Below are 15,701 nucleotides of genomic sequence, written 5' to 3'. Positions count from 1 at the left end.
AAGTGCTAGAGTGCACTTCAGACACCGTGATAGGTGCAAGCATGCAGCTTCAGGGTTTGCCACTCAAATGGTCCCGGGAAGTTGTTGGACATGGGTGAAATTTTTCATTAACGCTTTTCTTACAGCCAAAAATACACAAATTTTTAGTGCATTTATGTTTTATTGCTTTATTACAGGAAATATATTAATCCCAACATATACTGTGTACACCAGATGTAGCTTTATTGGTGATGTTTAATTATTCAAAATGTTTCTGAGAATTTCTACTTGAAACTTTATATAAGCACGCCAGAAAGAGTTAATTAAACAATTAATTCGATATTTTATTTGAAAGTACTTTAAGTGAAAAATATCTGAAATGTACAAAATATGTGCCTTGTCTGTGGTTTCCATTTTTCCTAACTTAGACCCTGCTAAGAAAAATTGACGCAGATTTTTGCTGAGATTGTTACTAGCAGATATTGTGCCCATGCTATGTGGGGAAGTCGTCGCCTTGTAACCGTGTAGAGCAGTACCTGCATCACACAGGGCTGTATGCATTTATTTCATGCCCTTTTGTTAATTTTTTTGCAACATGTACCTTGCGACAAGTGCTCCTGTATGATAGTAATAAAAAAAGTATACATCACTTATCGTACAGAAAGCATTCGTTTTGTCACCTTGTGTCAAGCATCTGGCTCCTTCCTTTTTGCATTCTCTTAGGTCTTTGATGCAGTGACTATCAAGGTGGGGAACATCCACTGCCTTCCTTGTACTTAGATCACTGCTCCATTAGCTTCCCTCTCAACGCAAACTGGCCTAACCATGCACCTTGAACTTGGTGCCTGAGCTCCCACGTGTCATGCACAATGATTCAGTAAAGAATAAAGCCATTTTTACAGTTTGTGTTAAAGCATTAAGAGCTCGTAACATTAGGGCAGCTTCTGCAGAAAGTCAGGCTGAAATTGACTGCATGCTCCTGTCTGAGTGAAAACTCCAAATGACAGGTAGCGCTCTTTATAATACATTGTACATCCATTGTTGAAATACTAATAAAAGGAACCCACCGCAGGGAAAAATGAAATTGTGCTCTCTATTTACTGAAATGTAGGAATCGAAGCAATGTGCCCTCCATAACATGTGCCAATCCTGAGGGCATGTCAAAGCAGTGTAGCTGTGGGAGCGCAAAATTGGTCGACAGGATTTGATAAGTTGTCATTGCCACTGTCATTTTAAAAATTATGCAGCCTAGTTGATGAAAGTGCAAATTTTACATTGTTTAATTTGGATTATGCACCATGCACTCGTGGCTTGTTTCAACGATATGTCCTGCAAAAGTTTACTTTTCGCGCCTCCTCAATCTGCCACATATTATCATGTCCAACCAAAACTGCAAGTGCATTTATTACTTCATACAGTGCGATGCGCTGTATGAAGTCCGAAGTCATATCATTTCCGAAGTCAATGTTTACAGCTTGTCGAAAAGCTATCAAATTGATCAATTATCTAGGTCAAGCAAGGAAACAGTTAAATGTTGAACGGTACATTTTTAAATGTCACATTATCAGTATATGAAAATATTTTTCACTCCCCTTCAAATACAGTATATCTGAATCTGACTGCTGACCTACTGCACTCCTTGATTTTTAGTGGATGGCACCGGTGGTGTAGTGTCTGAGGAAGACTGGAAGAAATGCGAAACATTTGCTAGGATTGTTGCTAGAATCCCAAGCACAAAGGAAATTACTGTGGAAAGCTATTATGAAGGGATTGCTGCACAGGTGAGTTGAGAACAACAGGAAGCACTTGTGTAAATACTGTGTTGCTAAATTTGTAGATTGAGCTTCATGATCAGCAAATACCGTATTTACTCGATTCTAACATGCACTTTTTTTTTATTCACTACAATATGTGCCGTGTGCATAAGACCCGAGTACAAAACCAAAACTACAATTGGTAGTGTCCAGATCCTGCCCCCCCCCCCCCCCCCCCCTCGATCTTATATACCACCTTTTATTCTCGAACGCTGTGCTCTGCCATACTGCAGGTCCTGGAATTAAAAGGATATGAATTCGAGCTAGTCAGTACGAATCCATTGGTGAAAAACAGTGCCTTGCCCATCTTTATTTCACGCTGTTTTTCACCGAAGATTCTGGCAGCTCCTGCAAGCACTGGAATTTTGTCATCTTTGGACACCACCCAAAGTTGATGTCCAAATCGCATCTCAAGCAACTTCAGAGCTTTAAATTTGTGTTCTTCAAGTGACAACCTGTCGCTATTTTTCCCTCTTACCGTGAAAATCTGGTGAGCGTAAAATCAAAGGTATTGAATTTTAACGCAGAAGCAGTTTTTCTTAAGGTCTCTCGCAGGCTCCCGTTTCGTAGAAGATGCATCATCGCCCAACATGGCTCAATATAGGACAGCACGCATATACCAATTCAGTGCATACTTACAGCCATCTGTACTGCTGCTACATATGCGACGGTCACCACTTCTGTTCTCTACGGAATCGCGCAACAAAACAACAAACGCAACCTTAATATCTCATTGCAACAAGAATACGCCATCAAGCGCTTCATTCGTTTAATAAACTGAATTTATTTATTTCACGCTGTCTCCCATTTTAAAGCCACTAGCTTTCTTTTGCTTTTCCCCCCATTTTCGTACTCGGACTTTCTCAACTAAGGGCACTTAGTCTCGCGTAACTGAGCTGCGGGGTGCATTAGTCGCTGAGCACCAAACACCGTATTTACTCGATTCTAAGCACCCCCTTTTTTTCACAATCGCGATGCCCAAAGTGAGGGGTGGTGCTTAGATTCGAAAAATCTAGAATTAACCCCCCCCCCCTCCCTCTTTTCGCTGCGACATCACGACGAGACGGGTGCGAGAAATGAGATTTTATTTTGCAAACATTTAAAAGAAAAATTGGTGCAGAGTGTGAACCCACCGCTTGTGTCGGATGCTCAGTCACTATCACTGCCACTCGAGTTCGTCACACCGCTTGAACCGCCGCTCTCGGTATCCCACAGGAGGTCGTCTTCCGTTCCATCGAAGTGGTTTGTGATCGAGCACTTCTTAAATGATTTGACCACAACGTCCACTTGGACCCGCTTCCAAGTGTCTGAAATCCACTTTGCGATCATTGATGGGTACACTTTCTGCAGCTTTCGCCGTACAGCCGTACAGTCCGGTTGTACGGCATACTCGCGCCGCGGCCGCCGTGCCACCTCGGGACTCCGACGGCTCTGGCTCGATGACAGAGTGAGCAAGCGCGCTTGGCGCCCTTGGCTACGCGCTCTTCCTAACAAATAGGGGGGTTCTTAGATTCGCATGCAAACTTTTTTCCAAATTTTCTCGCGAAAATAGAGGAGGGGTGCTTAGAATTGCGAAAATACGGTAGCTCTTTGAAATGCACATGTCATCACGTTAGGCCTTTAGGGCGTCTTAACGTTTAGATGTTGTGGTTGAGGGTCACGTTTCTACGCCATTTCTACGCCGCAGGTCGCGGGATCGAATACTGGCCGCAGTAGCCACATTTTGATGGGGGCGAAATGCAAAAACACTTGTGTGCTAAGATTTGGGTGTGTGTTAAAGAACCCCAGGTGATCTAAATTTCCGGAGTCCCCACCACTAAGGCGTGCCTCATAATCATATTGTGGTTTCGACACGTAATGTCTGCTCCTGCACTAATGTATGGTGTTTCATTCTGTTTTTTGTATGTCGCGCTATTGTTTCTTACATCACACAATGTTAACAAATGCACTAAGGCTGTTCTCAATTTTGTACGTATATTTTCTTACTGATCCCTACTGTATTTTTTCCCTTGAATGTTCACGAATTTCACGATGTATTCCATTGTTTCCAGTATTTCTCTGCGTTTGTCATGACTAAGCTGTTTCCTCGTCATGCTGTCATGTGGGGCGTAATGGGGTTTTTTCAAGCCGCTGCATGTGGCTTTTACCCTTACGTCCGCTCTCATTCTGTATTTTGTGGAAAGAGAGAAATAAAGATTATTATTATATATATTAAAGAAACATAATTTTATCTAAATATTTTAATGGTTCCAGGCCACATTTGTCACTGAAATCTGCTGATTGTCTCTTGTTGAAATGCGCCAAAATGTACTCTTCTTTCATAGGTAACGCACATTTCAATGCCATATAATTGCAGTCTGATTTGTGACTACTTTCACTGTTCCTATGTGCTTAGCAGCTGTCACTTTTGCGATACCCTAATTTGGTTCAGAAATCAAGTACCTGAAGAAATTTTTAATTGGGAAAATTGGAGTGTGCGTCGCAATGGAGGGTTCATACGAATAAATACAGTAGTGACTGTTGCTGAAATCAGTTGTCTGATCTGCTACAAAACTGTGCTTAAGTTAAGAACAGGTGAGGAGGCCACTTTAAAATCCCCAAAGCAGCTCCCTGTCTTGTTGGACATTGTGGTCAAAATTGGCTGAGGCTAGTGTCACAAACTACGGTGGCCAATGCATTACAAGATGACAACAAAGAGTGCAGTGAAATAAAAAAAGAAGGATAGACATGCCATGAGGATGAAATTCAGTGTGCTGATTTCCAATCTTGCAAGAGGTGCTTCAGAAGAGAACACCTGCCAACTGTGGCTCTTCACTGGGAGATTCCATGCCTGTAGGTGTCTTAACAAAACATGTACCCAACTGGCTGCATTCCAGCGTCATTAACCACTGGATACTTCAGCTGTGTGCTCAAGGCTCCAGCTAGAACCCCTTGAGAACTCTGGGTAGTGTCTCATCTCAGCATGCCAGCAGTATTGTGATCTTAGTTCTTATTTCTAGGTTCACAATCGGAGTGATATAATGCAGAAACACTAAAAGAATATTTTGTGCCATTGTTTTACATTTTCAGCCACCTGTTGTGTATGGAAAATGTTTTCAGCAGCATGGGGCATCGATCTAGTTTTCTGCTTGCGTGTTTGCTGTTTTACCATGAAGTAAAGTTTTGCTTGTTTTGGGTCACCTCACAAATTTCTTCTCAGTCGCATCATGCCACAGCAGCTAGTTATTGGTGCTACAGGTTTTGACTCTATAGGAAAGGTAGTTTAAGCTGCTATTGCAGTTTTCTGTGCTAATAAACTTTTTACAGCTGATAGCCTTTTATGTGGATGCTCAGCATTCAGAAACATTGAGTGACCATGGCAGCATGAGCTTTCAGGAAGCACTCCTTGGCAGCACCTCATTCATGCAGCTGCTGGCATTCAAAGCCTCCAGCAGTATAGGTGCCTCACCCATGCAGTAGAAACCGTCGCATTGTGGAATGAACCTGCTGTGTCATAATGAGTTAGAATTAGTAGGGGAAGTACGACCATGTGCAATACGAAAGGGAACAACCAAATTGCTTTCAAAAGGCCATAATAGCTAAACAAGTCCCATACTAAAGTGTTTGATGAGATTAAATATTCAATAGGAAAGCTGCTTGTTACATATTAGCATATTACATTCGAATCCGCAAATCATGAATAATCGTTGGTTGAAAACAAAAGATTTGTTTTCTGTCATATTACTCACGAGTATACAGGTGCAGCTGTGTGTCTGTGAGTGTGCTAGTGTAAAATCAAACTAGCTGCTTTTGCAAGGAAATTCACTCTGTTATTGCACTTTCCTTACAGTGCTTGGATGAAGTGTATTAAACTCGTACTAGTAGTGCTTTCATTGTATTTCTGCGTGTGTTCATTGTGGCCTCAACACTTCTGCAATTAGACACATTGCTTCAAAACATTTTCAATGAGGATGAGCACTAAAAGCCTACAACTGTTTCCAATACAATTTACGCACGTGTAGTGTGAAAAATTTTGCACTCTCTTCTTTTGTTTTTTCTGCAGAACAAATGCTAAGGTAACTTCAAAAAGTAATTTGTCAGTCTAGACTAAGTGTTTGCCTTTAAGTGTCTTTTTAAAACTTTTCATTCTAGATAAATTGTTACCATGGTCTAATCATATATAAGAATGTTTGTCACACCACTGACTGATAGCATGTGAAACCATCGCAGGTGGTGGAGCTTTTCTTTTGGCCACAAAGCTCTAGCATGGACAAGATTGTCTTTCGTGTCGCATGTGCTATTGTGGGTGCTATGCTGGAGGAGCAGCCACAGAAAACATCATGCTTCGTTTTGAGCAAGATTTTTAGACCCCTTTTCACCTGCACTTGCCAGCAGGGTAAGCATTGATTGGCTGTTTGTTTCCATTTGTTTTTGCAAATAGTCTCTTTAAAGAATCCTTAACCACCCCTCAGTCTTCTGCTGAACACATTGCCATACTTTTTGTAGCAATATATTTCTGAAATAGTCCATTTTAACTTCACATGCATTTCTCAACTTCAATAAAAAATGGTTCAGGGCCCCTTTAATGGCCTATGCATTCTTCAATTTCCCATAAAGTGCTAAAACCATGAGTGTAAAACCAGTGTCTCATTATATGCATTGTGGTCAACAGTACTCCCAGGAGTACCAACCACCACAGGTTTGAGCTAGGCAAGCCACAGGGCCACGTCAGTCATCGCCTTACAAATACAGGTGCACTGCAGTGCATGCACACTTACTCCCAAAGGGGCACTAAGCAATAAGCTGCGAAAAGAGAGAGGGAGAGAGAGGAACAACTTTATTTGCCACTGCAGGGTAGGAAGTTAGGGCAGGTAGGCCTAGCGTGGCTCCCAGGTGGAGGCGACGTCTTGGGACCACGAGACGAGTGCGAATTGCGTTTTCTTGTCTGCTCTTGTCAGCAGCTGGTTCCAACCCTCCTTGGAGGGAGCTGGCAGTAATGATTGTGGGGTAGGGTTACCCTCGCATCCCCAGAGAATGTGTGCCCGAGTGGCGAACACTCCATGGTTGCACTTACTACAGACGGGGTCGTAATCCCCGCCAGTGAGTACCTAAATAAATCCTAGAATGACTGAGAATGGAATCGGTCTGTAGTCTGCAAAGCATGGTGGCTTGTGCTCGGTCAAGGTCGGGGTGGGGAGGCGGGTACACGCATCTCGTCTCCTTGTAGAAGTTTGTAATATTAGCATAGGATTTGGGGCCTCTGCGAGAGCATCCGTGTTCGAGGGGCCGGCCTCCCGGTTAGTTAGGCCTCTGGCTAAACGGTCGACCCCTTCGTTCCCAGAGTTCCCCGCATGAGCTGCGAAGAGGTAGTGCCCAATTAATAGAGGAGGGCCTTATTTGCACTGAAAATCTGGTGACACCTGTCATTGTGCAAATGTATGTACCCAGGCAGCACAGGAAGCAAAGCATAAGGCAAATACACAAAATGGACATCACCAGCACATTACTGCTAAAGGAAAGGTCCCGGTGATGCGCCATGAAGAGAGGATGGATGGATGAATTAACTTTATTTAGTCTATTTGAATACGGTTGGGCCTCTAGATGTCCGAGAGCCCTCTGGCTGACATCTCCAGAAGAGCTCGGTCCACCAGTCAGAGCTGCTTCCTAAGGGAATGCTCCCTACAACCATGCTGCATACTCTTGTGGGGGCCAAAAGGCTGGGTCGCAGGAGTCCAGGGCAGCCTCTGATGCCGTGCTGCCTCTGATGAGTGCGGCACGGCATAGTAGGACCATGTACAGGCATTAGCTAAGTGCTAGAAAAGGAACAATGCAAGGCACACGCTTACTGCAGATAGAATGCAGTGTAGACAAGCTCAAGTCTGAGCAGTTCTCATAGCAGCTATGGGACGAGAGGAAAAGCATGTATGCACATCGCTCAGCTGTCTCAGAGAGGTCTTGTGCTTGCTTTCATGGTCGTGTGTTGCACAACTGGTGTCATGTGCAAACTGAAGAGCAAGGGGTCAATCCAGTGTAAATTGCCCACTAGACCTTCTGGAGCGGAGTGACACCTGAATGACAACCCAGCTGTCATCCCATCTCACCAAGGATGGAAAGAGGAGAAAATCAGGGTTGGAAGAATAGGCATGTAATGGCCAATGTAACATGTAAGCTATGCTGAATTTGATGCCGCAAGATGTTGATTTCATAAGAAGCCAACAAAGAATGAGACCAAGGACAACATAGGGAAAATTACTTGTACTTAGTAATTGAATTAAAGAAATGATAAATTGATGGAAATAAGAATAGATGAATAAACAACTTGCCGCAGGTGGGGAACGATCCCGCATCTTCGCATTACATGTGTGATGCTCTAACCTCTACTCGTGACACCTGAGGCAAAAATATGTTCCACAACCGCAGCCAAGGTTTGTGAGTTGTGGCACTGGCTAACACTGCCAAGGTTAGTTGTAGTAGTAAAACATAAATACCCAAGAAAGTGGATGGGGAAACGGTGCCACAGTAGCTCAATTGGTTAGTTGGTTAGAGCCTCGCACAAGTAATGCGAAGACGTGGGATTGTTCCCCACCTGCGGCAAGTTGTTTTTCCATACATTTTCATTTCCATTAATTTATCATTTCTTTAATTCACTTGGTAAGTACAAGTAAGTTCCCCTATGTTTTCCTTGGTCGCATTGTTTGTTGGCTTCTTACGATATGATTAATCAAAATCGGGCCCCTCGGTTAACCCTTTTTCTTCTCGTTCAGATGCTGATTTAGGCACAGTAAACTTAACGCAAAGCCCATAATTGCATTTTTGATATGCTGAAGTGAAGCTTCAGCTTTGGGTAGTTGAAGAAACCAATTTTAATTAATTATTATATAATTAAGTTCTAAGCAGGTGCCATGCTGGGATCTCTGCCTGTCGCTTTGATTGTGCCTGCACCACAGAACTGCACGAGATTCCGGTGGTGGCACTGTGTGGAGTGCTGCCATAGGATGCCATGTTCCCTAGCAGTGGCCGGCCTGTACATGAATTGCTGGAGAATTTTCAGTCCATTATAGTTTTAAGTATGGGGGGATGCAGTTTTTGTTGTCTTAAAAAGCTTTAGCTTGGGAGCTCCTATCTAAATACAGTTGAACCCCGCAATAACAAAATCGTCGGGGAGAGCAATTTTTTTCGTTCTCGCAAGAATTTTCTTATAACGAAAATGAGAGAAGGCAGACAAAAAAGCTAGTACATAACAGAGGAATCACATTTTATTTAAAAAATTCGTAATGTCGGTCTGCCATCCACGGCCTCGGAGGAGTTTTAACACGCGATCCTCACAACTCAGAATAAGTTGCATGGCCACGTCATCATGCATCGCACGGAATGACCGCACGGTGTCGATTACGTCGAGCACATCTCGTGGGCTCGCTTGCTTGGTCGCAGTTTCGTCATCATCATTGCTGTCGTCAGTGCCGCGCACGCTGCTGACTATGGCGTCATCCGTTCGCTCCTCGTGGACGACCAAATCATCATCGACAGACAGGAAGTCATGTAGACCCAAGCCATCCGACGCCGCCAAGATGCTGTCTCTAGATTTTAATATGGCCGACAGGGAGCTGCACGGTATCCCAAACTTGACAGCGATATCCATCTTCATTTTTCTGGTTGCAGCTTCCGCGATAATTTCAGATTTCTGTGTGAGAAACTTGTGTTTCTTAACTGGAGGAGGCATTTCACAAGGCTTGCTGCCACACTCAACGGCCAAGCACGACGAGGACAACAACGGGTACAAAACAAGTCGCCTGGCCACTTCTGCCAGAGTCGCAGCTGGAGGTCAAACGGCATCGTATGGTTGCCAGCAAAAACGAGTTATGAGCTACAACTAGCCTCTAAGCAAGCAACAACAGGTGGCAGCAAGCAAGTTTCTAAAGTAATTAAAAAACATGCTTTAGCACATTTTTGATTAGGATTTCACTTTCTGATGTTATGTTGAGACCATGCGAAGAAAACACTCGACCTGCTACGGCAGAAATTTTCGTTGCCACAGGGCTGCCGGTTGAAGATGTGTCGTTGTTGAGGGATATGAAATACATGTATTCCTATGTACCTCCGCCGGGAACTCCGAAATATTTCATTGTTGTGAGAATTTCATTGTTGAGGGCTTTCGTTATCGCAGGGTTTGGCTGTACATGGGAAAGGAGAAATTCTTTTTCTCAGCAACCACTGCACCGATTTTGATGAGGTGTGCCAAATTTAAACGAAAATTTTAGAATGTAGTGACTGCGGAAAGCAGATTTTTGATGTAGGTCGTAAATTATTATTTTTTTTAATGTTCAAAAGTGCAAAGTTGATAAATCACAGTGCATTAGACAAGCATCAACAACAAAAATGAGACACACAGGGCACTCACTTCAAACTTAGCACCTCTCTGGCAGCATGACATGTCAAGGGTGTCTGTCCAAATTCGATACTGTGTCCCCGTTGTACTGAACCTCACGCGGAGGAGACGTGCCGGGCTACTGTCCTAAAGTGTGGCAACTGTAATGGTTCCCATGCTGCCTCGTCTAGGGACTGCCCTCGCATCAAGAAAGAGGTCGCTGTTCGCAATAAATGGTTCGGGACAATTCGACACACAGGGAGGCTGCTGCAACGATCCGGCGTCGATGTCAGCGTCACCGAACCTCCTCAAAAAAGGCAGAGCCGCAAAAGGAGAAGGCCCCTTCCATTGTAGCACCCACATTCTCCAATCAGGCCAAAAAGGGGCTGAACAGCACAAGAAAGTCGGCTCAAAGGAATTTGTCTGGGGAAGAATGGCCTGCGCTTCCAAGCGAGCAATCTCCCACAGAACCACAGATTGTCAAGCCCGCTCGGGAGCCTACTCCTGCCGCTGATGACACGCTCAAAGCAGATAGTCAAGTCATTTCAATGCTGCGTCCCCTCATAGATGCCATTCGAGTGATTCTGTTGAACCTTGGAACTACGTCTGCTTGAAGTGGACTGAAAGTACTGGACGCCTTAGGCCCAGTGCTTGAGTCCCTTGAATAGAGACATGGCCAATCATCGCCCATCGTTTCGAGAAGAAGTCAAGGCAGCGTCAATCATACAGTGGAACGCAAGAGGACTAAAATCACGCCTTTCAGACTTTTGTCCTAATTTGTTCCCAATCATTGTCATATGTGAGCCTAATGTGTCAAAACCAGTCAGATTATCGGGATACGAAGCTGTTATATCCACAACAACTGATGCATGCAGCAAAGTCATCGTTTTTATTTGTCGAGAACTGACCTATGTTCGCCAGCCGATTCCGCCTCATGATAAGAATCAATACGTTTGCCTAACAGTTAAAAAGGGCAAACTCATGTTTACATTTGTAGGCGTTTATATATCGGCTTCAAGTATTTTTGATCCCAAACGATTAACGAACATCTTGTCTGTGTGCCCTGCTCCATATGTCATCGTCGGAGATTTTAATGCGCACCATATGGCATAGGGAAGTGTTGAAATCTCGTCAGACAAATGCGCACTGATGGCGGTCACTCGCAAACCAATGACACCCTACGCCATCTCAATAAATGGCCAGATAATTTTTTATGAGAAGACTCACAAATTTCTTGGCATAATCATTGATAGAGATCTCTCATGGAGCCCGCACGTGACCTACTTGAAACAGCGTCTGACGGTGATCTCCCAACTTTTCAAGTTTCTGGGAGGAAAGACTTGGGGAATGTCAGTGCATGCAATGTTGGAATTGTACAGGGCTCTTTTTCTGGGCTTCTTGAGATACAGTTTGCCCGTACTGACCAACACCTGCCAGACAAATCTTCGTGCTCACAGGCTATTCAAGCTCGGGCTCTCAGGGTTTGTCTTGGTTTGCCAAAATGCACATAGACAGCAGCGACTATCGCGATTGCCCGGGACCAACCTATACCAACACACATTGCGGTGGAAGTGTTGAGAGTGCACATTAGGCATGTTGCCTGTGCCCGTTCCCACCATCTGGCAACACTACCGTCACAAAGGCCGCAGGCATCATTTTGTACTACGATTTCAGAGTATTACACCTGCCTTCCATGAGGCTTCACCCCCGTAACTAAGCCATCGATTCCTCCATGGTGTTTAGCTCGACCCGCAGTGCACCTCACCGTACCAGGAATCAGGAAAAAATCTGAGCTGTCATCACCTGCTCTTAAACAACTAACTCTGCTCCTTTTGCATGAGAGGTACGCCGAACACGTACATCTTTATACTGAGGGATCGGCAACTCTCCAGTGTTCCTCTGGAGCCGTGGTCTTCCCAGTGAAAGCCACCACCATCAGTTTCAAGACATGTCACCCAACGACACCGATGGCTGCGGAACTTGCAGCTCTTCGCGCTGCACTTCGTCTCGTCAGCCAAGAACAACCTCGAAGATGGTCAATATTCAGTGACTCGAAGGCAGCACTGCAATCTTTGCTATCAGCCCTGCGGCGCGGACCACACGAACAACTGGTATTTGAGATTAGAGAACTAATCCATACCTTAACTGAGAAAGGACACCACGTGACATTTCAGTGGCTTCCAAGTCACTGCGGAGTCATAGGGAACAAACACGCCGATAACGCTGCTCGGTCGGCTCTTCAAGGGGACGAAGAGGAGCCGGTACGGTTATTAAGGACAGATGCCGCTAGAAAACTTCGTATGCTCAGCCGTGACATCACGTTCTCCTTGTGGAACGCAGGAAGTTTTCAAAACAACCGACTCCACAATCTTGACTCCTCTCTATGCCTTTGCATTCCAGCTGGACTCTGCTGTCACGAAGCTACCCTGCTTTGTCGAATATGGCTAGGGGTGGCTTTCACCAAGTCTTTTGCTTTCCGAATTGGATGGGCGGACGACGTCTCGTGTGAGGACTGTGGTAACGAGGAGACTCTTCAACACCTTCTTTGTGACTGTCCTCGCTATAATTTACAGAGACGATCACTCGCAATTGCGATAGCGCGCTTTGACCGAAGCCCTCTCACAGAGAAACTTATTTTAAAATGCCGCAATCACAAGCCATTGCAGCAGAGGGCGACGAGGGCACTGTTGCGGTTTTTGAGGCTGACAGAATTTGACAAGCAGCTGTAGCCTGAACAGATGTTTATAGTGCTGCAAGTGCTACTGTGCTTTGCGGTGGCAATATGCGGCGACAGTGACCGACTGTGATTGTATGTTTACGCTCCTTTCTTTCTTTATCTTTTTGTTACCACTTTTCCTCCCCCTTCCCTCTCTCCCCAGCGTAGGGTAGCAAACCGGATCTTCCCCTCTGGTTAACCTCCCTGCCTTTCCCCTTTCCTCTGTCTCTCTCTCTCTACTGTCAATGAATAATTCCACAATTTCAGCATTGAACGGAATTGAAAAAAAAAAAAGTCTTGCAAAAAATAGCTCGTTTACAGTATCTCACTCAGAGTAAAGAAAGCCAAGCATATCACATTATGTCTGATCCAGGTGCTGCCTTGACCTTGAATGATATAGTTGCATCAGAAGAGGATTTGGGAAAGTGCATTGAATTGATCCACAAGGTAAAGTGCTATGCCTGCCTTTGTCTATACGCTACTTAGTTTATATGTTTCCAAGCTCAATAAAAGGAATTTTGTCAGGTGTCTAGCAGTATTTACATCTTTAATTATTATAATTGCCGATGTCCTTGAAACTTGCCAAGATTTCACCAGACACCTAATCAGCATGTTGAACTGTATAGCCAAAATGTAGCCATGCATTGTTGACATGGCTACCAAGCATAAATACTCATTTTGTCATTCCTGATCTTGATAACTATTTTCAGATTGTTTCCTGCCTTGACCCCGGCCATCCAATTCTTGAAGCAATAGTTCCAGTTTTTCCAGTAATTTTTGAGATCGCGATCTGCACTGAAAACACAGTATCCTACCTACGGTGAGTTTTTACCAGCTTTACTTGGAATGACAGTAGGCAAGGTTCTTGCTTTTATTACATTAAAACACTGTATCTTGCACTTCCTGTTAATGCTGCTTCCTAGATTTTTGTTTATCCCTTAACTGCACCTTAATATTTATGGCACATGATTTAAATTGCTTTGTAAAAGTGTTACAGTAACAGCAGAAGATTCATGAGGAGTTTCCCTCATCAGGAGATATCAGGAGCATCAATTTCAGAAATTTGAAAGAAAGAGCAGTGGTCTTTTGAGGAGAATTGGGGCTCATTCCTGCATTTACAAGAACAATATTTGGATCATACATTTATGACAGTATTGTGTACCCATCACAGCTTGTGTACTCCTTACTTACACTAAATGAGAAGAAAGGGGGTTAACCGAGGGGCCCAATCTTTATTAATCATATCATGAGAAGCCAACAAGCAAAGACACCAAGGACAACATAGGGGAAATTACTTGTACTTACTAGTTGAAATAAAGCAATGATAAATGAATAGAAATGAAAATAGATGAAAAAACTACTTGCCGCAGGTGGGGAACAATACCACATCTTTGCATTACGCGTGCTATGCTCTAACCAATTGAGCTACTTCAGCGCCGTTTCCCCATCCACTTTCTTGGGTATTTATGCTTTACTACTACAACTAACCTTGGGAGTGTTAGCCAGTGCCACCACTGACAAACGTTGGTGGCGGACGTGGAACATCCATTCTGCTACAGGCGTCACGAGTACGTGGTCTATTTGGGTGAAGCCAACTGGTCAGTAAACCCACACATGCTACCTGAAGGCATCAATGTTGCCAGATTCGAGACCCTCGTTATGTCAGAACAAGAAGAAAGGGGGTTAACAGAGGAGCCCTATTTTTATTAATCATATCATGAGAAGCCAACAAAGACACCAAGGACAACATAGGGGAAATTACTTGTACTTACTAATTGAATTAAAGAAATGATAAATTAACGGCAATGAAAGTGGATGAAAAAACAATTTGCCGCAGGTGGGGAATGATCCCACGTCATCGCATTACGCGAAGATTTACTTTTTACGAAGGCTTACTGACATGAAAATATTGCATCCTGCTTTTCTTGCATTTTTTGGTAGTCATCAACTTCATAATTATTGTACGAAGTTTCAATTCCTTAAGAGCACCACAGATAATTACAGCACCTTTTATATGACCCAATAATGCATGCCAAGCTCAGCATGGCTTCAAGCATAAAAAAAGAAGACTCATCATGTGGCTGAAAGCAGAGGTGGCAATCACGTCGTACCTCGAACTCAAGAGTATGCCAGTCAGCCTGGTGTGGTGAAGGGTATAAAACGGCGCAAAGGACAGATTGAAAGCAGAGATCACGTACATAGTGCTGTGTACGTCATCTCTGTTTTGGCCCTGTCCTTTGCGCTGTTTTTACCTTCTGCGTCGTGAACCAACCAGCCCAATTCAGCACACTGCTGTGGTGGTTAAAGGCCATACAATGAAAGTGTTACTGGAAGCTGCCAAATTGGCCCTTCCAATCGTTCACTTCTCTTGAAAGCCCAGGACAACATGCTGTCCCTTCTTGTCCTGTCGAGTACTGGATGAACTCAGCCTTTGGCAGCGCATGGTCATCGTGTGTTTTTAAGCATCAGTGGTATCTGGTACTACGAGACCACTGCAACAGATTTTGATGACTTGATCAGTCTTCTCTTTCACATTTGAAGCTTCGCTGTATTTTGCATGCATTTTGAACTGGTTGCATCAAAAGGTAACGTAATTAATTATTTTTTTGCGGTCTCAGGAAATAGGGGTTCCATAGTGTAATTACTCAGTTGAAGGGTGTTCAACAAAGCAACAAAAACAATATAAAGATTGTCATACAGTACTCCTTTAAAATGAATTGCAGCTGAATATTTCACAGCATGTATGCATGACAAAGGATACCATCTTTTAGCCCGTCTCCTAGGGTGTGACACAACCGGGGGCTATATTTTATGACAATTCTCCTCAGTTTCTATTATTTTTGCCCTT

At 43.9% G+C, this 15,701-nt stretch overlaps 1 protein-coding gene across 1 annotated transcript in view; it reads left to right on the top strand.

The window, feature by feature from the left end:
• Tango6 (transport and golgi organization 6) overlaps nt 1-15,701 on the top strand; it is a 36,767-nt gene that overhangs the window by 7,444 nt on the left and 13,622 nt on the right. The window contains exons 6-9 of the mRNA XM_050191463.3: nt 1,630-1,760; nt 6,003-6,168; nt 13,227-13,300; nt 13,564-13,673. Coding sequence (XP_050047420.1) covers nt 1,630-1,760; nt 6,003-6,168; nt 13,227-13,300; nt 13,564-13,673 — 481 coding nt within the window. The remainder of the gene's footprint in view (nt 1-1,629; nt 1,761-6,002; nt 6,169-13,226; nt 13,301-13,563; nt 13,674-15,701) is intronic.

This window comes from Dermacentor andersoni, chromosome 1, assembly GCF_023375885.2.
Source record: "Dermacentor andersoni chromosome 1, qqDerAnde1_hic_scaffold, whole genome shotgun sequence".
Classification (NCBI taxonomy): domain Eukaryota; kingdom Metazoa; phylum Arthropoda; class Arachnida; order Ixodida; family Ixodidae; genus Dermacentor; species Dermacentor andersoni.
Note: the sequence above shows the minus strand (reverse complement) of the source record. Positions and strands in the feature narration are given on the sequence as shown.